This window comes from Rhizopus delemar, genomic scaffold (assembly GCF_000149305.1).
Source record: "Rhizopus delemar RA 99-880 supercont3.7 genomic scaffold, whole genome shotgun sequence".
Lineage (NCBI taxonomy): Eukaryota > Fungi > Mucoromycota > Mucoromycetes > Mucorales > Rhizopodaceae > Rhizopus > Rhizopus delemar.
In genome coordinates, this window is record NW_027137833.1 from 2,035,405 (window position 1) to 2,057,385 (window position 21,981).

The 21,981-nt window shown below is 34.0% G+C and overlaps 12 protein-coding genes across 12 annotated transcripts; 3 read left to right on the plus strand and 9 right to left on the minus strand.

The window, feature by feature from the left end:
* Positions 1 to 257: 257 nt before the first annotated feature.
* On the minus strand, positions 258 to 589 carry RO3G_09981 (uncharacterized protein; the record flags this gene model as incomplete). The annotated part of the gene is made up of 2 exons (XM_067664566.1): positions 258 to 286; positions 328 to 589. 2 exons carry the CDS (start codon positions 587 to 589, stop codon positions 258 to 260), a joined length of 291 nt encoding a protein of 96 aa, XP_067520667.1.
* Positions 590 to 1,731: 1,142 nt separating this feature from the next.
* On the plus strand, positions 1,732 to 2,286 carry RO3G_09982 (60S ribosomal protein eL20; the record flags this gene model as incomplete). Its single annotated transcript, XM_067664567.1, has 3 exons — positions 1,732 to 1,842; positions 1,899 to 2,028; positions 2,078 to 2,286. The coding sequence occupies 3 exons, from the start codon at positions 1,732 to 1,734 to the stop codon at positions 2,284 to 2,286; spliced, it is 450 nt and encodes a 149-aa protein (XP_067520668.1).
* Positions 2,287 to 2,431: 145 nt separating this feature from the next.
* RO3G_09983 (uncharacterized protein) lies at positions 2,432 to 2,653 on the minus strand (the record flags this gene model as incomplete). The annotated part of the gene is made up of 1 exon (XM_067664568.1): positions 2,432 to 2,653. One exon carries the CDS (start codon positions 2,651 to 2,653, stop codon positions 2,432 to 2,434), a length of 222 nt encoding a protein of 73 aa, XP_067520669.1.
* Positions 2,654 to 3,871: 1,218 nt separating this feature from the next.
* Positions 3,872 to 5,133, plus strand: RO3G_09984 (uncharacterized protein; the record flags this gene model as incomplete). The annotated part of the gene is made up of 6 exons (XM_067664569.1): positions 3,872 to 4,015; positions 4,064 to 4,157; positions 4,215 to 4,447; positions 4,498 to 4,586; positions 4,634 to 4,662; positions 4,775 to 5,133. 6 exons carry the CDS (start codon positions 3,872 to 3,874, stop codon positions 5,131 to 5,133), a joined length of 948 nt encoding a protein of 315 aa, XP_067520670.1.
* Positions 5,134 to 5,646: 513 nt separating this feature from the next.
* On the minus strand, positions 5,647 to 6,147 carry RO3G_09985 (uncharacterized protein; the record flags this gene model as incomplete). The annotated part of the gene is made up of 1 exon (XM_067664570.1): positions 5,647 to 6,147. The coding sequence occupies one exon, from the start codon at positions 6,145 to 6,147 to the stop codon at positions 5,647 to 5,649; it is 501 nt and encodes a 166-aa protein (XP_067520671.1).
* Positions 6,148 to 6,699: 552 nt separating this feature from the next.
* Positions 6,700 to 7,071, minus strand: RO3G_09986 (uncharacterized protein; the record flags this gene model as incomplete). Its single annotated transcript, XM_067664571.1, has 1 exon — positions 6,700 to 7,071. The coding sequence occupies one exon, from the start codon at positions 7,069 to 7,071 to the stop codon at positions 6,700 to 6,702; it is 372 nt and encodes a 123-aa protein (XP_067520672.1).
* A 1,395-nt stretch (positions 7,072 to 8,466) lies between these two features.
* On the minus strand, positions 8,467 to 9,987 carry RO3G_09987 (uncharacterized protein; the record flags this gene model as incomplete). The annotated part of the gene is made up of 4 exons (XM_067664572.1): positions 8,467 to 8,665; positions 8,714 to 9,432; positions 9,480 to 9,624; positions 9,698 to 9,987. 4 exons carry the CDS (start codon positions 9,985 to 9,987, stop codon positions 8,467 to 8,469), a joined length of 1,353 nt encoding a protein of 450 aa, XP_067520673.1.
* Positions 9,988 to 10,420: 433 nt separating this feature from the next.
* RO3G_09988 (uncharacterized protein) lies at positions 10,421 to 10,588 on the minus strand (the record flags this gene model as incomplete). Its single annotated transcript, XM_067664573.1, has 1 exon — positions 10,421 to 10,588. The coding sequence occupies one exon, from the start codon at positions 10,586 to 10,588 to the stop codon at positions 10,421 to 10,423; it is 168 nt and encodes a 55-aa protein (XP_067520674.1).
* A 387-nt stretch (positions 10,589 to 10,975) lies between these two features.
* On the minus strand, positions 10,976 to 12,480 carry RO3G_09989 (uncharacterized protein; the record flags this gene model as incomplete). Its single annotated transcript, XM_067664574.1, has 2 exons — positions 10,976 to 12,337; positions 12,442 to 12,480. The coding sequence occupies 2 exons, from the start codon at positions 12,478 to 12,480 to the stop codon at positions 10,976 to 10,978; spliced, it is 1,401 nt and encodes a 466-aa protein (XP_067520675.1).
* Positions 12,481 to 13,568: 1,088 nt separating this feature from the next.
* RO3G_09990 (uncharacterized protein) lies at positions 13,569 to 15,180 on the plus strand (the record flags this gene model as incomplete). Its single annotated transcript, XM_067664575.1, has 6 exons — positions 13,569 to 14,082; positions 14,137 to 14,257; positions 14,306 to 14,643; positions 14,700 to 14,752; positions 14,804 to 14,961; positions 15,012 to 15,180. 6 exons carry the CDS (start codon positions 13,569 to 13,571, stop codon positions 15,178 to 15,180), a joined length of 1,353 nt encoding a protein of 450 aa, XP_067520676.1.
* Positions 15,181 to 17,768: 2,588 nt separating this feature from the next.
* RO3G_09991 (uncharacterized protein) lies at positions 17,769 to 19,043 on the minus strand (the record flags this gene model as incomplete). Its single annotated transcript, XM_067664576.1, has 8 exons — positions 17,769 to 17,828; positions 17,882 to 17,954; positions 18,006 to 18,091; positions 18,143 to 18,270; positions 18,325 to 18,538; positions 18,589 to 18,708; positions 18,763 to 18,878; positions 18,932 to 19,043. 8 exons carry the CDS (start codon positions 19,041 to 19,043, stop codon positions 17,769 to 17,771), a joined length of 909 nt encoding a protein of 302 aa, XP_067520677.1.
* A 667-nt stretch (positions 19,044 to 19,710) lies between these two features.
* Positions 19,711 to 20,496, minus strand: RO3G_09992 (uncharacterized protein; the record flags this gene model as incomplete). The annotated part of the gene is made up of 4 exons (XM_067664577.1): positions 19,711 to 19,803; positions 19,859 to 19,903; positions 20,187 to 20,369; positions 20,467 to 20,496. 4 exons carry the CDS (start codon positions 20,494 to 20,496, stop codon positions 19,711 to 19,713), a joined length of 351 nt encoding a protein of 116 aa, XP_067520678.1.
* Positions 20,497 to 21,981: the final 1,485 nt, after the last annotated feature.

Genomic DNA, 21,981 nt, shown 5'->3' on the forward strand with positions numbered 1-21,981 from the left:
AATTCTATAAATCACATATTTTCAGACAACAAAACAGCACTGAAATACGTAACGAGAGCAGGAGGAACAGCATCATACCTACTCCAATCACTTGCGATTCAGATACAATACATCACGACTATGCTTAATTTAACAGTGATATACAATCACATTCCAAGCATCAAGAGTATACAAGCAGATCGACCGAGGTGACATCAAGTCTCTCTTTACGAATGAAAACTGCTGAAGAAATGGTTCAAGAAATTAAATAGTCTTGCCTATTCAAAACTGACATTACCTTCAGTATCTAATGTATAGATTTGTAAGGGCATATCACATAGCACATACCTGAAGCATGTGCAAATAGTACTGTAATTTTGGCGAAGGATTCAACAGAGCCGAGATTGAAGTTATCAGCAATGGTCTTCGGCATAGACAAACCACCAAAAAGACCTTTGTGATGATCAAAGGAACTTTTGGCCTTGTCTGTACTACCAAAGTGAGACGAAGTCTCAAGAAGAAGTACTTCTAATTCTTCGAAACTGTACCGCTTTATAACTCCATCTGCTTTGTACAGAGTGGACTCATCTTGCTCTTCAAATTGCTTCATCCCTGCTTTAAGGATACCTCCCCTACCTTGAACTCGGTAACTGGAGAGTTTGTAACCTGATATAATTGGGCTTTCTAGTAAAAGAAAGCATTTTTTTTTTATTTTTCGCTACATTTTAGATATAAGAACTCGAAAGGATCTAGTAGGGTTTTTTCGCTTGTTTGTATAAAGAGTATTGTTTTTGATACCAGGCTTTGTAAATTACCATCAGGACTATGGCAGAAGGGATATGTCTTAAAGGATTTGAAAACTTTAATGGGCCGGTTATTACAAACATTCACATGCATATCAGATAGGCAGTTGGAGAATTAATAGTGTACACATTTTCTGGCTCGCTTTTAGAGAAAAGTGCGCACAGAAAATCTCCAAGCTTCAGGTGCGAGAATATTTCACCTTACAACTGAACGTTTGTAAATTGTGAGAGTGAAAAAATGCGAGATTAGTATCATGTTTGTGTTTGTTAAAAAGTAAAAAAAAAAAAAAGTTTGCAGTTGAAGCCATTTATCATAAACTTTTGTGCGTAATCACACAACTATCGGTTGAGCTCGTCCTGAGCATTTGCTTCAATCTAAGATATATTAAGCAATATGATTGGACGTCGGATGATAAAAACGATGTAGAGCCGGGCATGCTCCGGACAGTTTTGGCCGTGACAGATTTTCAATGGTTGTGTGTTGTGTGGGGTGAGGGTGGATAGAGAACGAGAAGCAATGGAAAGGGACTCAACGTATTACCGGAATCCTTCCCTTTCTTTTGTTCCTTTAAAAGCAACATGGCTAGAGTATGTGTCTATTCAAAAAAAGTAGAGAAAAGGATAAAGAGAAAGAATGAATTGCATAATAAAATGGATGGATAATTCGATTCATCCGCATCAACTCGATACATCATTTTTGACAACTCCAACATTGGAATGCTCGCTTAATCAGCAATGTTTAATCATGCTTTATAAGTCGAAAAATGTCTCCAATTCCTACAGCATTTCCACCATTCTCTGCATCCAATTCTTTTACTTTTTTTTTTCTTTTTCTCTAAATTATGTACAACTTTGTGCTGATTCAATTATTTTTGTATAGTTCACCGAATACCAGGTGGTTGGACGTAAGCTCCCTTCCGCAACAGAAGCCTCTCCCAAGCTTTTCCGTATGCGTATCTTTGCTCCTAACGTTGTTGTCGCCAAGTCTCGTTTCTGGTACTTCTTGAAGAAGCTCCGCAAGGTCAAGAAGGCTGCTGGTGAGATCGTCGCTGTCAACGAAGTAAAATAGTTGTGATTTTTTATGCTAAACAATTTATTAAACTGCAGCAATTATAGATTCACGAAAAGCGTCCTGAACAAATCAAGAACTTTGGTATCTGGATTCGTTACGATTCTCGTTCTGGTACTCACAACATGTACAAGGAATATCGTGCCATGAGCCGTGTTGAAGCTGTCGAAACTTGCTGTAAGTTTTTGTAAAATGAGATTGATAGTTTACCAATGAAATATAATAGACCAAGATATGGCTGCTCGTCACCGTGCTCGTTTCAGATCTGTTCAAATCATTCGTGTTGCTGAAGTTAAGGATGCTGATGTTCGTCGCCAATACATCAAGCAACTCTTGACTCCCAAACTCTCTTTCCCCTTGCCTCACCGTATTGTCAAGGCCGACAAGAAGCACCGTGCTCTCTTTGTTGCCAAGAGACCCACTACTTTCTATTAAAAATCTTGATCGTAAAAGAGAGAGAAAACATACAATAAAAACGAAAATGCTTCAACTTGTACACTGTATTTTTTGAATAACAATCCCTTTTTTATATGCTTACATATTATAAAAATAAAATAAAGAAAAGATGAAGTATATTTTATTATTCATGATTTTTCATATCACGCATGATGGAAGGATAAAGGTCATAGTCAATCTTTGTTTCTACGATCACCGGTGTAGGCTTTGATGGTTTTGGATGATAATTATAACAAGGCGGACTATTTATTTTGAATCGATATAAAGCAGGATGAGTTAAATCATCTTCAGATATTGTGTGTTCAACGACAGCTGTTGTATTAGAGTTTTCTTTTTTATGGAGCATTAGATGAAGAAATAATAATCATCAGAAAAGCAACGAATTTATAAATTCATGCAAAAACCGTATGATATTTCATATTCAGTCACAGCATTTAACTTTTTTGAACAAAGTCATCTTCTTTTCTGATGACAAAATAATTAAAGGCAATGCTTGTATCAATTTTCACTTTAACTAGAAATTGGGGTAGTTTATGGATTTAAACATACACATGCACACATATATTCTACTTGAATTAACAGAAATTAGTTATAAACATACGCTCAAGAATCGGAATACCGGAATCTTCAATGGCGTCACTTTTCTATTAAAAGAATGTGATTTCATTTGTTACCGTTCATAAAAATCAAAATAAAAACTTGCCATTTTAGACAGGATTTATAATAAACTGGGGTGAGAAAATACAAAGGCAAGAAAAGTAAGATGACTAAAGATCCCTTCAAGTTCTTTACTATCTATTTGAGTAGCAGCTATGAGTGTCATATTAATTTAGTTTAACTTTACTGTTGATGATCAAGACATTCCCTTTCTTTTTTATTAATTGTTTTCATTTTAATTAATGTTATATGAACTCGGCTTAGTCTAATGCATTTATCAATAAAAATAAAAACTATAGAAAAACATTCTATTTATTAATATCCAACCTAAGCTTAAATATCACTCGTAACAACCGAGTTGTTGTACGGCTAAATGGATCTACAAAGATGATCTTTTCAGGGTCAAATTAAGGTTGAATTCGTAAATGCTGAATGGTAAATATTATGGGGAAGGTGATAGAACAAGAAAAGTTTACAAGTAAATACAAGAACCATCCACAGCAAATTATTATTTTTTTTTTTTTACTGCTTCTTTTCATACTTGTACTAAAGAAAAATGATTAACCACTCTGGACTTTGAATAACCTATACATTAAACAGAATTTGATTAATCAAAATAGCACAATTGTATTTATTGGTATTATTAAACTATTATTTACAGTAGAAAAAGGACATGAAACAAATCAGCGCAATTCCTTATTCAATCCACAGCCTAATTTCACCCTTACAATTTTTCACCCTTATTTATGCGCAATGATATTTTTATTTATCAAATGATACATAACTTTCATGCAGACTATCAAATATAATTCACTTTTCTTCTCTCTCTCTCCTCCTTTTTCCTTTTCAATCTCTTTTTTTCTACGATAAAATGACAAATCCTTTTGTTCAAATTAGCCAACATCCTATGGTTGCTGTCAAGATATCTCAATTAAGAGATAAAGACCAATCACCCAAAGTAGTAAGGGAATTAGTACATGATTTATCTTCTTTATTAGCTTATGAAGCTACAAAAGATATATCTTTACATACAAAGGATCAAATCGTATGTGTAAAAATAATGTATTGTAAATGGTTTATTATAACTTTTTGTTTATAGGCACAAACACCTCGTGGAAGTTATTATCCTGTACAAATCAAGGATGAAATAGGTTTAGTTCCTGTATTAAGATCAGGACTAGGACTTATTCAAGGTAAACACATACTCTCATTGATTGTAAACGTTCCTTTTTTTTATGTTTTTCTTTTAGGCTTCTTGAATATGTTTCCTGATGCTCCAGTTTATCATTTGGGTATTTATCGGGAAAAGATGTCTCATCAACCCGTAGAATATTATAATAAATTGCCCCAAATACCCAACGTGAACATTTGCTATGTATTAGACCCTATCATTGCTACAGGTAATACAGCTGTAGCTACAGTAAATATGTTGAAGGATTGGGGATTAAAGGGTTCTCAAATCAAATTTGTGGCTGTCATTGGAGTAAGTAAAAGAGAGGAAATAAAATACGTGTAAGCTGATGGTTTCTACAGTCTAAGCAAGGAATTGAACATATCAAACAAGAACATCCTGATATCTGTATTTATTTAGCAGCCATAGATGATGCTGTTGACAGTTATGGGTAAGATATAGTTAGATTAATTTAACATGTACTTATTATTATTCTAGTTACATTAATCCCGGTATTGGTGATTCTGGTGATAGACTATGGAATACAGCTTAAATATTCAATCTTTTTATTTATTTATTTTTTTTCTCTTTTTTTTTTTCCTTTTATTAATAAAAGAAAATAAAAAAAAATGTCTACAGTTTTAACCATCTACCATAATCCTCAATGCACTAAATCTCGTAATGCACTCAAACTTCTTGAAGAAAATAAAGACAAGCATAACTATCAAGTTCAAATTGTTCAATATAAAAAGGAACCTCTCAATCGTCAACAGCTGGAAACCTTGGTTGATTATCTTGGTTTAAATGAAGATAATTTTAGTGTTCTGCTTCGTCCTGAAGTTCAAAAAAGTGTTTCTTCTTTAAATGAAGCTATTGAACTCATCCTTCATGAACCTCAACAGCTCGAACGCCCCTTTGTTATTGATGCACAACATAAAAAGGCTGCCTTGGGTCGACCTGATCTTAGTGGTATCGAAGCGTTAATTGCCAACTTGTGACTTGATAATCAATCCCTTTGATTTTTTTTTTTTTTTTTTTTTTTTTTCCTCTTGTTCAATAAAATGCAACGTTCATTTCAACTTGTCCGTACTTATGCTACAAAAAGTAAAACAACAAACTTGAAATATAAGCCAAGTGTGCCAGTGCAACAAACCAGTCTTTCAGATGGCACACTCTTTATTGAAAGACAACCTGTCATCTCTCCTGAACGTCAAGCCACAGCAGCACCCTTGATCCGTCAACCAAAGCAATATAGCACATTGGGAGAAAAAGAAATTAATGAAATTCGTCAGCTTAGAGAGTCAGATCCTACTACTTGGACACGATCAAAATTAGCCAAAAAATTTGGTTGTTCTGAATTATATATTGGTATGGTTGCTCCCTTAAAGAATAATACAGTACAATCCGAACAAGTATTGGATCATGGTTATAGACGTCAATTGATTAAAGAAAATAGACAAAAGAGAAAGGCACTTTGGTAGACAAAATATTAAAAATAAAAAAGCATTGTATTATTTAAAAGAGCCCACTAAATACTTGTATACCGATCCATATGAAAATTGCCACCAGGAGGGATGTAAGCGATAAACAAAGGCATTTGATAATTTATTTTTATCAAAGGTGACAGACTGAAATGCACCAGGCATACCAGTGTCGCATTGAGAAGGATCCGCATAGCACCAGGGAAGTATGGCCCAAGGCTTGATGCCGTGCGTCAAGTATCGATCATAGACACGAGAATAAATATTGTTGGTAATAGATGCAGTAGATATCATTTCACAAAGATAATGCGAGTCTTTAAAGAAATGCATCAGACTTCCTTTGAATCGTTTCGGCTTACTTTCAAAGCAACTGCCCTGAGACATCCATTCACGATCAAGTAAAGGGGATAAATCGCGAATAAAGAGGACATCAAGATCAAACCAGACACCACCATATCGGTAAAGGATGGTCAATCGAAGCAGGTCTTTGTTGCTCTTTATTCTTGTCAGATCATCGTTGTTATCAATCATCCGGAGTTGGACTCTGTTATCTGAGGAAATCGCTTGCCAGTACTTTGATTGCTTCAGTGGGCCTTCATCAAAGATCCAGACAATAAGCTTTGATGATGGTGGCTGAGTATATAGAAACGATCGTATTGTGTTCAATTGCTGTTCTGAAAACGTCTTGCTTGCCCAGTGTGTATGAAAAGTGGTGGCAACAGTTTTATTGCTAGTGTGAATCAAAGAAGCGAATTCAAAGCAAGTGTCATGTTCAATAATACTGGGTATAATTGAGGCGTGGCTTTCAACAGTTACATTGACGGAGCAGATGAGGGGTTCTTGAGTTGTTTTGATGGGGGAAATCCATTCTTTTAGATAGACATGAGCATTAAGATCAAAGTTGTATGGAATGAAAAATAAAATAAACAAAGTGAAAAGTGTAATGAGACCCCACTTTATTAAATAAAGCAATATTTTACTGTGATGGATTTTAGTGAGTGGCTCTAGATTATAATGTCTCTCCATCACACACAATTTATATTTTTTTTAAAAAAAAAAAGAAAGCTTGAGGGACTTTTTTTTTTATAAATATTTTTTTCTTGAATCATCCTCGTCTTCTTCCCAATCCCAACTGTTTTTCCTATTTGTAGAAGAAAGTCTCATTCGACGAATTAGAACAGGCTGTGATTGTTGTCTGGCAGTTGTGATGGACTCTTTTCCTCTAAATAGTGAGGAAGAACTAGACTGAACTGATTCGTCTGGTTCTTCTATTTCGGAATGTCGATCGATTGATGCCATCTCGCTTTCATCTTCCTCTACTTCTTCTTGCTCTTTTTTCTGCTTTGGTTGAGGTCCCCAAGTAGCAGTGATCATGATGGATGAGACTGCTTCTGCTGCAAATCCAGCACATCCTCCAATAAACAAACCACAAAATACAGCAGCTAAACAAAACATGGTAATTGGATACAAAGTACGATTGACGTATAAAAAGAGATCCAACGGTTTCAAGACCAAAATGCTCCAACTCAATTGAAGGATCCAAAGGAAAGGTGTTAAAACAATGCTTGTGAATTTGAAAGCGAGGATAGATATTGTTTTAAAAAAAGTAAATGTGAGAATGAATGCAGTTTTGAATAGATTTAGAATAGACAATAGCTGGTCTGTTTTGATAAACTCGTTTGTTAGTGGTTCTGAATGTGCTGTTGAAAACAAGAGGCACAGTAGAACTGTATATTTTATGATTGGCATGAAAAAACAATAATAAAAATATATGTGCAAAAAAACGAGTTTGAACAATAGATTCACGTGTATACAAACAAACCAGCAGAATCAATAATTAATCCCAGCAGTAATCGAACCCCCCTTTCATTTCGAACAATGAATGTTCTAAGCTTATTGTGCTAAATTACTAATTGAATCACTTATATCGATTGCATTTAATAATCATTTGGTATATAATATTGGAGATGAACAAAAAAAGGTGATTTAAAGAAAGTAGAGCAAAAACAACTTTAATAATTGTGGTGTATGAAATACGTTTCAGTCATACAACGACCATTTATGACCCTCTTTCTTTTCTTTTCTTTGGTTTGATAGATTAAATAAGCAAATCTATCGTGATATTAGCCAAAAGATAAATATTGGTGTTGTAAAGAAGTAAGAAACTAATCACTTTCAGAAGTTAAACATAATTGCGTCATTAGCCAATTTGACAATATAGTAAAACTTGCGACAATATAGCCATTTCTTGTGAAATAGAGAAGCATCAAGTATACTTTGCATAAGATTGGCGATAATAACAGGTTTTAACAAGATGTAAAGACAAAGGATTTAGGATAATACGAGAGATGCAAAAGCAATAGAAATGAACGAAAAAGTACCATTGTTAAAAAAAACAGCAGAGATACAAATCAGTACATACTGAAACGTCAGAAGATAGAATCACAGATGCACGTAAAGAAACTCTTATTGATCAGCCTTATAGTAATAATCCGATCCAAAAAACAATTTGATAATTGTTTGAATCGAATTCCCATATAAAATATCATTTTGAACAAACTTGATCTTAGAAGCTTTACCAATTTAATTTTGAAAAATGGTTTGGATTGTGGTCTATTTTGATTTTGTTTATTTATCAAAATCTATTGAGCGCTTAATGTATAAACACTTGTCCGCCTAGGTCAGATCAGTGAAAGGATAAAAAATACAAGTGAACCATAAGAAATCCATTCAAGGACAAGGGCATCTAATTTTGTTTAATATTGTTTCCCCATTTTCTTTCAAAAAGTGCGCAAATTGGGTACGGAATGACTATGTAAAGCGACTTGTTATGAACAAAATCATATTAATTTATTCTTTTAAATCAATGACCAAAGCTGAGCTTTGCCAACCACCGAATCCAATAGCAATTGTATACTTTTCTTTTAAGGATTCTACAAAATGAGGCGTATCCAAATTCTGCTGATCCCTACCTTGACCTAATGCGCCTGAGCTATATTGCCCCCACGTCATCAGCTTTCCTTTACTTGTTAGCGCTCCATAATGGTAACTAAAATTGTAATTAATTATTCCTAATAGAATACAAGCAAAAACTTACTCGCCAAATGATACTTTAACAACTTGTTGATGATCCAATCCAGACAATCTTCTAGGCTCTGTATCTTCTGTTGCATGGATATCTCCAAGCAAGACCTCGTCTTCATCTGTATAAACAGCAAAACTTTGAAAAGCACCTGTGATAAATCTTTTCATCTTTCCCTGTCGATCATTCAACTCCTTTTGAGGTGCTCCAAAGTGTCTCAATAGTGTTACATGTGATTGTGGGTTTATTGAGAACGAGGCATAGTCCTTGGTGGCCAACTTGAGAACGCGACCAAACTTCGTGAGGGCCAATGTATAATCCTCTAGACCAGCGAGTTGGATCACTTGGTCTCCAGGCAAGATCTCGTGCGATGAAACTGCCGAAGTGGCCATAGTAGGTGATGGCTGGCGATGTGCCTCAGAATAAATGATATTATCTGGTGGAGGGATGATGATGACTGTGCCCTCTTCAGTCAACACAGAGGAGAAAGACCAGTTGGCTGTGACTTGTATGACATTTGAACTGGCCAAGACAAGATCAACCTTTTGTATCACTCTGTGGTTACTCCAGTGCCAAACCGTGCCATCTTGTGCCAAGCCAATGCCGTGACCTCGGCCGCTGGAGATGGACTTAAATTTGACTCGTTTTTCATCGTGTACGTCTCTTTCCAACTTGATGGGCGTTTTTACTCTTTCAGTGCCTATTGAGTCACGAGGACTTATATCTGCTTGCATCTATAAAATTATAAGTCTATATTAGCGTTCTTGTCATTTATACTTACCGTTCCCCAGAACCAAACATGGCCATATCGATCCAACGCATGAAAGGACCAGCCGCCTGATACAAGATCAATAATACCTTTGCCTTTCAGTGCATGTACTTCTTGTGGCTCAGCAACTTCTCTTCCTACTCTTAGTCTTCTATGTCTAACAATCTACTAGTTATAGGCAAGCTACATATGATATCATGGCTATAAGATACCTTGACGCGGGTAAATACATTTGTGTTTCTTCTTCAAAAGAAGATAAGCCAAGTCTTTGATCAAAGTTCTCACCCCAAGTATAGACAGATGGATTTCTTAGTGCAAAATAAAGATTTTTCCAACCTGATTGTCTGTAGGCTATGTCTTGAGTGATGTTAAAATAATTAAAACATCTTTTTTTCCAAAGATATTCATCATTTGTTAACATATTAAAGTATTTGTCCACTAAGGAAAGCTCCAGTAACGTCTCTGGGTTGACATATTCAATAATACAACTCAGTATATCCCTTGGCAAATCACTAATCATTCTTGTTTATTTGATGACGAAAAAAAAAGGAACTATATTTTTTTTTTTCCATTAAATGTAAGGATAAAATATGAATGATTTTAATTGGTTAATGAGTTTGAAATAAATATATAGGATAGATAATAGTAATAAAATACATCATTAGAGAGAGAGTTGATCATCTTGTTGTAAAGGTAGACTGTCAAACTTGTTTACTAATTGACTTATTTTGATACCAATGGTTGACTTTAATTTATCTTGTTGTTCAAGTGTAACCGATTGCTCCAATATAAGCTGATAAGCTTCAACACAATGTTCAATCGCTTCCTTCGCAGCCACACGGTCCCCCGAATAATAGAGTGAGCCCCTTGAATCTTCTGCATAGTTAAGTTCATCCAGCGCAAGCTGATAAATTTCGAATAATTTCTTTGTCTCGATTTCTACGTTGAAAGACTCAACGGAAAGAGGCGTTAGAAGATCTTCGTCTGAAGGGTGACATACACTTGTCTACCACGAAACTGATACTTTCTGATCCAGTAAGCGAAAGACGCTTAGGATAATAACCGCTGTTTGTGGATGTGGTACTTTCTAAACTACATTGTGATGGACGTCTTTTGGTCATGTCTGGATTAAACCATGATTTTAAGTTATACCACTTTGTTTTTAAAGCGTTTTGTGTAGGTGAATGAACCAATGGATGCATAATAAAGTGAAAAAGAAAAAAAAAGAAACTGCTTGTATTTATATATTTCTTTCCTCTCCCTTGTTCTTCTCCCCTCCCCAATATAAATATGAGGGGACTTCTTTGTTGATATTACAGGAGTTATTATATATAAACAGGGAGCGGCATGAATCCGAATCATTCCCCCCTCTCTCTCTTGTCAACTTTCGATTTCCCTTTTTGGGTGGCAAAAATAAAATTTAAAACTCCTTACAATTTGAAATTCATGCAAAATTGTTATATATTTGTTTGCTGATCTCTCCTACTCTCTCCTTTTTTAAATAATATTTATAAAACAATAAACGTAATAATCATTACACATAAATGAATATAAAAATTCATATTGTGTATCAATCCCATACTTGTACTTGCTCCACTGTTGTTATTGCTTAAACTGTTACTACCAGCACTACTGCCACTTCCTGTAGTCGTGTCATCATCATTACCATTATTTGATAATGAACCATCTGTGCCAATATTACTATTATCTGAGCAAGTTGATTTTGGTTTGTTGGTCTTGATGACATTGGCGGTATAATTTGTATTAGTCAACACAGTCGAGTATCCAATCGTCTCCAATATGCGCAACACACCAGGCCCGATCGCTGATTTATATAGTGTCTCTATAGTCACACCTTGCTCGATCGTCTTGTTGGTAATTGTTGTGTAATTATTCACTGTAGTCTCATTGTAAACTGTGACATTGACAAGTTTAGTGACATTGTAGGTTACTGTAATATTTGAATACACCTCATCAATCAAACTAGTCAAGTTTTTCCCCTGAACGTAGTTTCCTGTCATCAAGAAGTCTGGGGTTGAACTATAAGCTTGATCCAAGTGTGTATAAACAATACCCGGTTGATAATAGTCTCCTTGCTGACAACTTGTGTTAGAACCTGTGTAGAGTTGCATGTACTCATAGGTTTTGTTGAGATAATTGTTGGTATAATAAGTACTCTGGGCATTTGTCCCGACAAATTGAAATTTGAGTGTTTGTGGAGTTGACATGGATACAAACATGCTCATTGCCTTGTAGGATTGTGTTGCATTGTTTAAAAAAGAGTTCATAAAGTTGACAATAAATGTATCATCATCTTGTACACAAAAGTTTTGCATCTCGAATCCAATCTCGGCTAATGAATCAGTTCGATTGACGGCTGGAAAAAAGAGTGTCAGGAATTTATCAAAGATCAAATTAGGTTGAAATCCAGTGATATAGACTGGTCCACCATCATGAGGAACACGCCAATGGGGGTTCGGTGTCACGACCTTCAAACTCTCTTCTGGCTCAATTACATCCTTCAATAGTAAGTGAAAGGGTGAAGCAGCGTCGTAGAAATAGGATGCCCAGGAAGTGGTCATGCCAAGGCCATGAATCATTTGGTGTAAGATGACATATTCAATATCTATTTGATGATCCTCTATTGGCTCTGAATCATTGGTAAACCAGTACCCTCCACTTGCTGGAATGCCAGTGCCGTTCCAGTTGTCATCTACGTGGTTGTTCATATAAATGTCGTGATTAATGTCAACTGCAACATCATAATCAGAAGCCCAATTTGAGCTGTTGGTGACTTGAGCCAATTGTTTGGCTAATGGCTGTGGATAAATGAAATTCTCATCGGCTTCATTTAACGAAATTAATGTAAACTAAAGAAAATGTTTACATGTGACAATTTACAAATTATTTAGAAATCTTACCTGTGAGCTTGGAACACCCCAGCCATATGTAGAGTTAGAACAATGATTAATACAAAAGCTATAATAAGAGGCTTGAAATCTAACAAAGGCATCACTATTATTATATAATGAACATCAATTTATATATTTACCTTATTCTATTTTTTAATAAAACTACTTCTGATAATTGAGTAGCAGCCGATATGAAAGCTTGGTTTACTTTGTTACAAAATCTAGATTCTATTTCACAGTATACTTTGATTCGAACAAAACTCGTAATGTCTGTAACAATGGGTGGATTGGTAAATATATTTTTAGAATGAATAACGTCTTGTGATTGAGGTGCATCGTCTGTTGAATATTGTGTTATATCATCGTCATCACTACTTCCATATACAAGTGAACAATAAAATAAATAAAAAATTAAAAAAAGCCTGTACATAAAACAAGGGGAAGAGAGGAGTGATGGATAAAAAGGAGAGAGAAAATATTTCTGACTACGAAAAAAAGGTGGGACAACACAGAGAATAGAAATCTCCCTTTGTGTATAAAAAGAGGACCCTTTCTTTTTATTACAGAGCAACATAGAGCTTAAAGTAGGAGAAATATCAATTGATTAACTTATTAGACAGAGGGAAATAGAGAGAGGGAGGTGCGCCTCAACATATGAAAAAGATTTTGCTTCTTGGCATATATTACATATTCTCCTTATTTGCCTTGTATACAATCTCTAATAAACTATAATTTTATTGTTAATTCATCTATTTTCAGGCACATTTACTCACTATGTTAATTTACTGATTGGTTCCCATGTTCTTGGCTGAGTTACCAACCACAAAGTCTAAAATAAAAACAGACAGAAATGTGACCTTGCTCTTAGCATAATCTAAAGGCTATTTCACTGTAGGGTGAGAGCAACTGAATATTTATGATTGTTAATTGTTTGAGATGGTAATAATAACATTTGAGAGTGAGAAGCTCCTTATTTGAAATTATAAACTCAAATGATGTAGTCAAGCTATTCTTTTTATTGATTTATATAGTCATTGAGTGGAGTAAGAAATTAACAAGTACACCGACAATGTATATGAAAGCCGAATTTCATTTACATGAAAAAAGAAGTGATATGCGTCATACTTTATAAAACAAAGAAAGCGGAAATTCAATTTTTCTTTTTTTTTCTTTTCTTTTTCTTATAAAAATGGCACCAGTTTCCATCAATGTGAGACCTTCTACAGGTCAGGTATTTAAAGTACAAGTTGATGTGGAATCAACTACGGTGTTTGGTTTAAAAGAAATTATTGCAGCATCTATGGGAGATGTGTCTCCTAATGACCTTAAATTGGTATTTTCTGGAAGAATACTAAAAAATCAAGATAACTGTAGTGATTATAGTAATGCAAACAAACATATTATATTTTTTTGCATATTGATCAATTTGCAAATAGAAATCGCAGAAGGAAATACAGTTCATGTTGTTCGTTCAGGTACTAATCGTGCACCTGCAAAACAAAGTCAACAACAAGAGCAAGAGCCCATTCCACCTATTCCTGCAACACCCAGTCCGGCTAATTTACCTGGTCTTTTAAATAATACCAGTGATATCATGAATCCTTTTTCAGGTGGGGATGGTATGGGAATGCCTAATATGGATCCGGAAGTGGTTCGTCAAATGATGGATTCACCCTTCATGCAAAGTTTATTGGATAATCCTGGTAAATAATAGTATTATTACCCTTTATTATAAAAGCTCATATTTTTATGTATAGATTTTATTCGTTCTATGGTGATGAATAATCCACAAATAAAAGCAATAACCGAGCAAAACCCTGAAATTGGTCATTTGATCAGTGATCCTTCTTTCCTTCGACAATCTATGGAGATGATGAGGTATGAGATACGAAAGATAAATTAAAAGCGCTAACGGTGTGTAAATAGAAATCCTGAATTAATGAGAGAAATGCAAAGGAATAACGATCGTGCCTTGTCTAACATTGAAGCTATCCCAGGTGGATTTAATCACCTAAGACGTATGTATAGCACAATACAAGAGCCAATGGAATCAGCTATATCGCCTGCTGGCTCAGAAGAAGCCAATGAACGCTTGGCAAGACAATTGAATGTTGAAAGTGTGCCTGAACAATCATTAAATACACAAGCTTTACCTAATCCATGGTCTCAACAGCAAGCAAATAACAGTGATCATAGTAGTAGTAGTAATACACCTCGGCAACAGCAACAACAACAACAAACAATGAGTCAAAATCCATTTGCTTGTAGGTTTTTTTTTTCTTATTGTTTTGGATAAAGTATGTAATTCATATCTCTGTAGCACTTTTTGGTTCTTCAATGCCATTTGGACAACAACAACAACAGTCACCTCAGGTATCATATCGATAGTGAATGAGTACCAGGCTTTCTAACTCTGTTGTGTAGTCGAACAACAATAATAGTAGTAATCAACCACCCAATGTTCCCTTTTGGGCTGATCCAAACTTTATTCAAGCAACAATGCGAATGCAAGAATCACTTGCAGGTGGTCAAGCACAAAATAATCTTTTTCAACAAATGATGATGGGCAATAACAGCATTTTGTAAGTATATATTACTTTTATTTATGATAGAAATGCTAATTAAATCATAGTGGTTCACAACAACAGCAAACACCAACAGAACCGCCTGAAGTCCGTTTTAGAGATCAATTAGCACAATTGGAAGAGATGGGATTTTCAGAAAAGACGGCCAATGTTCGTGCTTTATTAGCAACAGGGGGCAATGTGGAAGCAGCTATTGAATATTTACTTTCAAATTAAAAAAAAAAAGTTTATTAAGCCTAATATGGTGGATTGACTAGAGAAAGAGTGTTTGCTTTGCTTTGTGGTGGCAATGGTGGTGATAATCGAGTTAAAAAGGCATTGAGTGACGATGAGGATGAAGTGGAAGATTGAGTTGAATCATCAGGTGTGGGCTGTGTGGCCAAGACTTGCTTTAATGTAGATACTTTAACACTTGATGGTTTTGGATTTTTCAGTGTGATTGATGAATGTTCCCAAGGGCTTGATAATTTGGGTTTAGAATCTTTATCAGGTCCTTGTATAAGATGCATTTTATTGTTCACTTTAAATATAGTTAGTTTATGTATGAGGAATACATACGCATATTTTCTTACTTGGCTTTTTTAAATCAAATTCAGTCAACAATCCTGCCTCTAAACCATATACATTTCGTAGGCTTTCATCGTTAGACATAATATCTATTACTCGATCACGATCTATTGTGGTCGATGAATGACTTGTTTCTGGTAATTCTTCAATCGATTCTATATTGGATACGTCTTCAGTAAGGTTCAGTACAAAAGATGACTCAAGAAGCTGGTTTGCATATTCTGTAAGTGGTTGAATGTGGTACAAAATAGATGTAGCTTTTAACCAATAAATCAACATCGACTGCACAGATACACATGGGTGAGGTTGAATTTTGAAAACAAATGAAAGGACCACAAAAGTTGCTTGCATATTCCAAATATGATTGATGATACATAAAAAGGCATAAAAGAAGCGGATGTCCGTCATGTTGAGATTGGATACATAGATCCAATCGTGCATTGCGTAAAGTAAACTGTTGAAAGATAATAAAGATAACGATGGTGAAGAGGAGGAAAGAAGATGGCGATATAAACACTTGCAGATCATAAGCCGTGTCCTGGGATCCTTATCTGCTAATAAGTCAAAAGAAGAAATGAATGAATCCAAAGATAAGCCATAAAGACTATCCAAACAAGACAAAACAAGACATTGATAGTCATGAATTGTTAAATTTACTAATGCAGTACTGGGCCTTAATTTTGATATTAAATAGTCTGCCATATCGTTCAATTGGTTTTCATAGTATTTATGTAAACTAAGGCCTCCAATAGAGTGAATAAGGCCTTGTTGAATTGTATTACTGCGTTGTTTGTCTTCTGTGTTATATCCAGCAACTTTTACAAGTAGGTTAAAAATTGAATTAAGTGCTTCAATAACAGAGAGGCCAAGTAATAAAGTGTGTGTGTTCATGACAGTGTCCAATATGGATACAAGCGAGACTTGTTTGTTGCTCATCATATCTTCATCACCTAATCGTTGTAAAATCTCTGAAACAAAAACGTGCTTATATTGCGACTAAAATCTATGGTTAGCTATTACATATGTAATCAATATCAAATGAGATGTGTACGTGTATATGTTCTATAACAATAACCATCGCAGTATTGATGTTATTTGATGTCCATTTATCATTCTTATTAATATAGTCAAGTAAAGAAGTCACTGACATTCTAATATAATGTCCTGTCAATTTACTAAATAAGATGGATAACGTGTGAGAAGCAATTGATTGTATGTAAGCATCATCCAGCTTATCATTGTTTAATGCTGATTCTCGTATATCAATGGTTTCATTACTAAAGCATGTAAATCAATGGTTGTTTGTCATATGTATTCTGTACATACTTTAGCTGGTTTAGCTGTGGCTTATTATCATCAGTTAGTGTATCCATTATAGGAGGCAATACAATATTTAGTTGCTGCATAAAATTACTAGATAATAAAGCTTGTGAGCTTATTGCTGATTGAATACCTCTTTGACCAATGTATTTCATCCTAATTACAAGTATGAGTCATTCAAATTATGTTTGCTATTTGCTTTACTCCAATTGATCTTCATGATTAGAAAAATAGGAAAACTTGTTTAAAAGTCTTTCATAATTTTCGGTAAACTGATTATCGATACCTAATGTTGAACCATCATAATAATTATTAAATACAATAAACTATTATGATAAATTATAAGTTTGTTATTGTTATACTATGACTAATTACAGTTTCACAAGTAAGGTCAATGAGTACAATATCGTTTGTATCCAATAAATAACAAAAAATGTTCATTAAATGCTTCGAAAACAAATTCAGATCTCTGTAGCAAGATTGAATTAATGCTTTCAAAATAGAAAGCGATACTTGATTAATGCTATATTAAATTGTAAGTTCATCTACATCTTATGCTGTCATCCTTTACTCTTTTCTTCCTTTTCGAATGTCTTTTCTCACTCTTTTTTGAATAAAAGAGCCTACTTTTGTTAATTTAGCAGGCCTTGAACTTGCATAAAATGTAAGATAACTTAATTCAGACGAGCATGGCCTTGTCTCTCCTTCTTTACGGGGATAACAGTTTTGAATGAGTGTTGCATGCTTACTAACAAGACAAGACGAGCAAGTATTCATTTATTAAATTAAAAAAAAAAAAAAGTGAAAAAAAAGATTGATTTTCACAAAACCCCTCTCTTTTTCACTTCGTGGAACGCTGTTTTAAAAAAATAAGGATGGGTTGCACACAGTTGTGAAGATCATAAAAAAATGGCTGATTAAACAAAATACCAAATGGTTTTTGAAGGATCAATAGAAGCAGGTGGCTCAGGTCGTGCCTATAAATACTATTAATACCTTGCTATAGTATCGCCAATGTACTTATTCATACCTTGGGTACTTTCTTAACTGCATCATCATTTGGTTTTACTTTATAAATTGAGCCTTTGACCGATGTATTAATACTAACAAAGATCATTAGTTGTTGAAAACTACAATAAAAAAACAAGTATTACGTTTGGATTTCTTTTCTTGGTGTAGTTCCGTTAATAAGACGTTGCCAATGTTCATGTGTTTCTAATACAATGCTTGTAGCAAATGTCTATATAATAATAATAAGTTGATAATTGTAGTAAATCAGCTTTATTATTACCTTGTTCTGTGCCTGTTCATCAAAAGCTATCGTATTTTCAGGATTACCTTCAGGTATCTTGTATATTTTAAATAGATTGTTTGTTGCATTTAAATACCCAGGCATAAACTTCTCAACATCCTCGATATCTATTTAATCATTTAGCAATTAAATTATATACATATGCATTAGTAATTAGTTACCAGTGAGATTATTAGATACTGGATCATTATGATCAATGACAACCACTTTCCAGTCCGTTTCATCTTGATCTATTAAACCAATGATACCCAATATTTTTACTTGTCTTATTTCACCAACACTTCCAATTGATTGTCCGATTTCAATGACATCAATTGGATCATTATCACCTTTTCTACCAGTAAAAGGTGAAATAAAGCTTGGATCTTCCCAAGTCTACAAGAAATATGAGCATTGGTTGTATTCCATTATGTTACCTTATTTACCTGAGGAAATGCACCATAGTTCCAAATGTACCCTTTGTATGGAAATATATTTGGAATAAATCTAGGTTCTTGATTGGATGTGTCTTGCTTGATAGGATTAAATTGCGTTTCCTTGTTAATCTGTTACTCATTATCAGTTACTAGAAATTGCACCTATAGCCAGCTTTCTCTTACTTCATTTTTTGCATTTGTCCATTTAGGAATCTCAATAATCATATTAAATAGAGTTTTTTGATCATTTGCAAACAGTGGAATATCATGAAATGGTGATATGATTTGCTTATCATTTTCTATAATACAATAAGTACACAACAAATGGATATTCGTATTTATCTATACTCACCAAAGTAGAGAGAATAGCTCAATGAATTAAGTGCACCAATTTGCCTAGTAGTAATTTTTCCTTGAATAATAGGTACAATGAACAATAAGCCAATAAATGCAGTAAAGATCATTGCTAAAAAATGAAAAATAAAAAAGAAAAAGATTAAGAAAAAAAAACTTTAAGTTTTCTTTTATAAGGGAAAATGGATAGTCTTTGTTGCATATTTAAGCCCGACTTTACCAATTAAACATTAAAAAAAAAGAGGGCGTAAAGTTGATACAGAAAAGTAGCCTTTTTTTGTATTTCAATTGCTGTTGGTAATGAGGTCGCTATTCAGAGGAATGGATGATCTTATTTTTTAATCAAAAGCTATTTATTCCAGAACGTTTAGTATCATTTGGAAAATAAAAGGAAAGCCATAGAAGCTCCTGTTCTAATGGGTTTGACAACTTATTTGTAAGATACAACTCGGGGGAAGATAAGAAATAAACATCAGGATGTGAAGGACTAATAATGTATCTTCAGGATGAAGCTTTACTCTGTTGAGCGAAATGATACAGTGAGCAACAGGATTTATACTTTAAGTAAAAATACATTATATATTGTTGAATTTGTAATTGGACGACTATGGTCCTATCAAGCAAAATAATTGGTTAACGAAAGCACCCAACTTCATAAATTTTGTCAGGTACACTAACCCTTTTAGAAAAATTGTTTAACCTTGCTAAGTTTTAGGCATTGTGCTGGATTTATTTAACTTTGCACAAAAGCGAATTCTTGATGTTCAATAAAAAAACCTACTCAGCGCTCATGGCTAACCATATTTTACCTTTTTCGAACAACTGCTTTGAATAGTTTCTGTCTTCTTTTGGTATCGATCTGTTGTTGTTCTAATTAAATTCAGTAATAAACAACACAGCTACGTCAGTTCAGAAGATATTTTACGCGGAGATGACGTTGATCAATACTTGTCTTCATGACATGATTACACTATTTAAACCATGAGAATTTTAAATTTGAATGAAGAGAAACAAGCTCATGGCTATTTATTTATTCATAATTATCTTCCAATCAGATACTGTATTATTTTTGGAGGCAAGACTTAAATAAGGATTGTGTGTGCCTGATTTATCTTTTTCAATCATCAACAATGATCTCCTTTGCTGATATAATAAACTTGAAAGTCAATAAATTGATTGCATACAGTTCTTCGCACATCACTCCTGGATGCATATCCGAATTTAAGCTTTTAAACAAATTATATAATACTTACTACCTTCGAACTTGGACTAAAATTCTTCAAGAAGCTGAAAAATGGAGAGTATAGTAGCAGGCATTCATATCGATGGCTTCTATCTTTAACAAGCTTTCTGATGAAGCTGTTATTGTAGATCGGCACATTATCTATCCATAACATTTGACTGCCAGAAGCTGAAAATTGCGCTTCGTACTTGTGCTAATAAGACCATTCAATTGTTCTGCTCCATTTTGTTTTTTTCTTCGCTCCCAGCCTGTCATTGTTTTGGATTTTTGCATGCTGAGACAAGCCATACCTGATTTGCTAATGGTCCAAGTATAGTCATTTTGATGCCCTTTCGTGTTAGAGTTGCCATCTTCAGGTTTTCCCTTTAGCTAATGGCTGTATGTTCCGCTAACATGCATACCAGAATTTACTCTATAAATAAATATACACTTCGAAAATTGAAGGGGGATTTCTTTTCTTTTCTAAATAAAGCATTTTAAGACAAAGACTAGTAAATAATAAGTTAAAATAAGAGGGTCCTTTTCCTAATACTAAAGTTTATATGCTTGGTTTTAATAAAAAATGATGGATATTTACTTTTTTGGGATATTTAAATTTTAATTCCTATTTATTTAATTTCATAGAAGAATAGAAAGCCATAGAATATATAACAAAAGGGTTTAATTGTTATCTATTGAGCGAACCAAGGAAGGACACAACAGTATTATTAATGATCTGACAGGAATCATCGAATAAAGCTGCGCTGATCAGTTTACCACTGAATCCAGGTTCCACTGTAGAAGTTAAAATATCGCCTAAACTCTAAATCAAGCACAATCATTGTAAATGTCTCACATCTCTGTTTGAGATCTAGGCTCGCTATCACTTTATAGACCCGAGGACCACTTATGAAGTTTCACTTGTGGTTATGGAACTCTGCAGTGCTTTTTGGCAACAGAGACTGGATGATAAATAGATATTGCAAATAACAAAAATAAATTCATTGATATTCTTTTGGGGAGTTTTTTTTTTTTGTAATTATAGAATTGCTGTCACTGGTATATCATTAATTGGCTTCAATTTTTATTGGTTAACGAGTCTTGTCTATAAGTGTCGCTTGTAAAGATAAGTTGTATTGTACTTGAATTCAGATACAGGATACAGCAATGTCGTGTGAAATGAAAAACCTTCGCAGACCAAACATAAATTGAAGATAAACAAATTTAGAAAATTCTATATGCTTTAGTTTATAATTTAAGCTTTGTTTTAAATTTAAAAATTCCCTTGGACTATTAGTCAATCTTATACATTGAAAAAGTCATTGGTGCCTTGGATAATATTACAAATACAAACAATTGATAAAGGTTTATCACCATGGAAAGAGGACAAAGTTTGAGACACATGCTCATTATCAACATCTGCTATAAAGAATCAACAAAGTCCGGCAAATTATAGTTTTAGCCTGCAAAATCATTCTATGGTATATAATCTTATATTTTTTGTGTATAAGTCTATTCTAGTGTCGTCATTACATGTACACTGTAAGAAATCTTTTACGTATACAGAATAAAATTATAAGATTAATGTGGTGTCTGATCATTGTCTTTGGATTCTTTCTGATGTAGACTTTCTTGATGTAGCTTGGGAAGGAGAATAATAGCTTTAGCAGCTATCTCATTTGGCCAAAAGGGCGATCCATCAAAAACATATTTCCAATGAGTTCTCCAGAGGCACAGAATCTCACAGGTGGTGTATAATTTTATTGTACAGTAAAATAACAAACTGTCACAGCCAATCAAAATCAAATTTGTCGTATTTTTTAGGA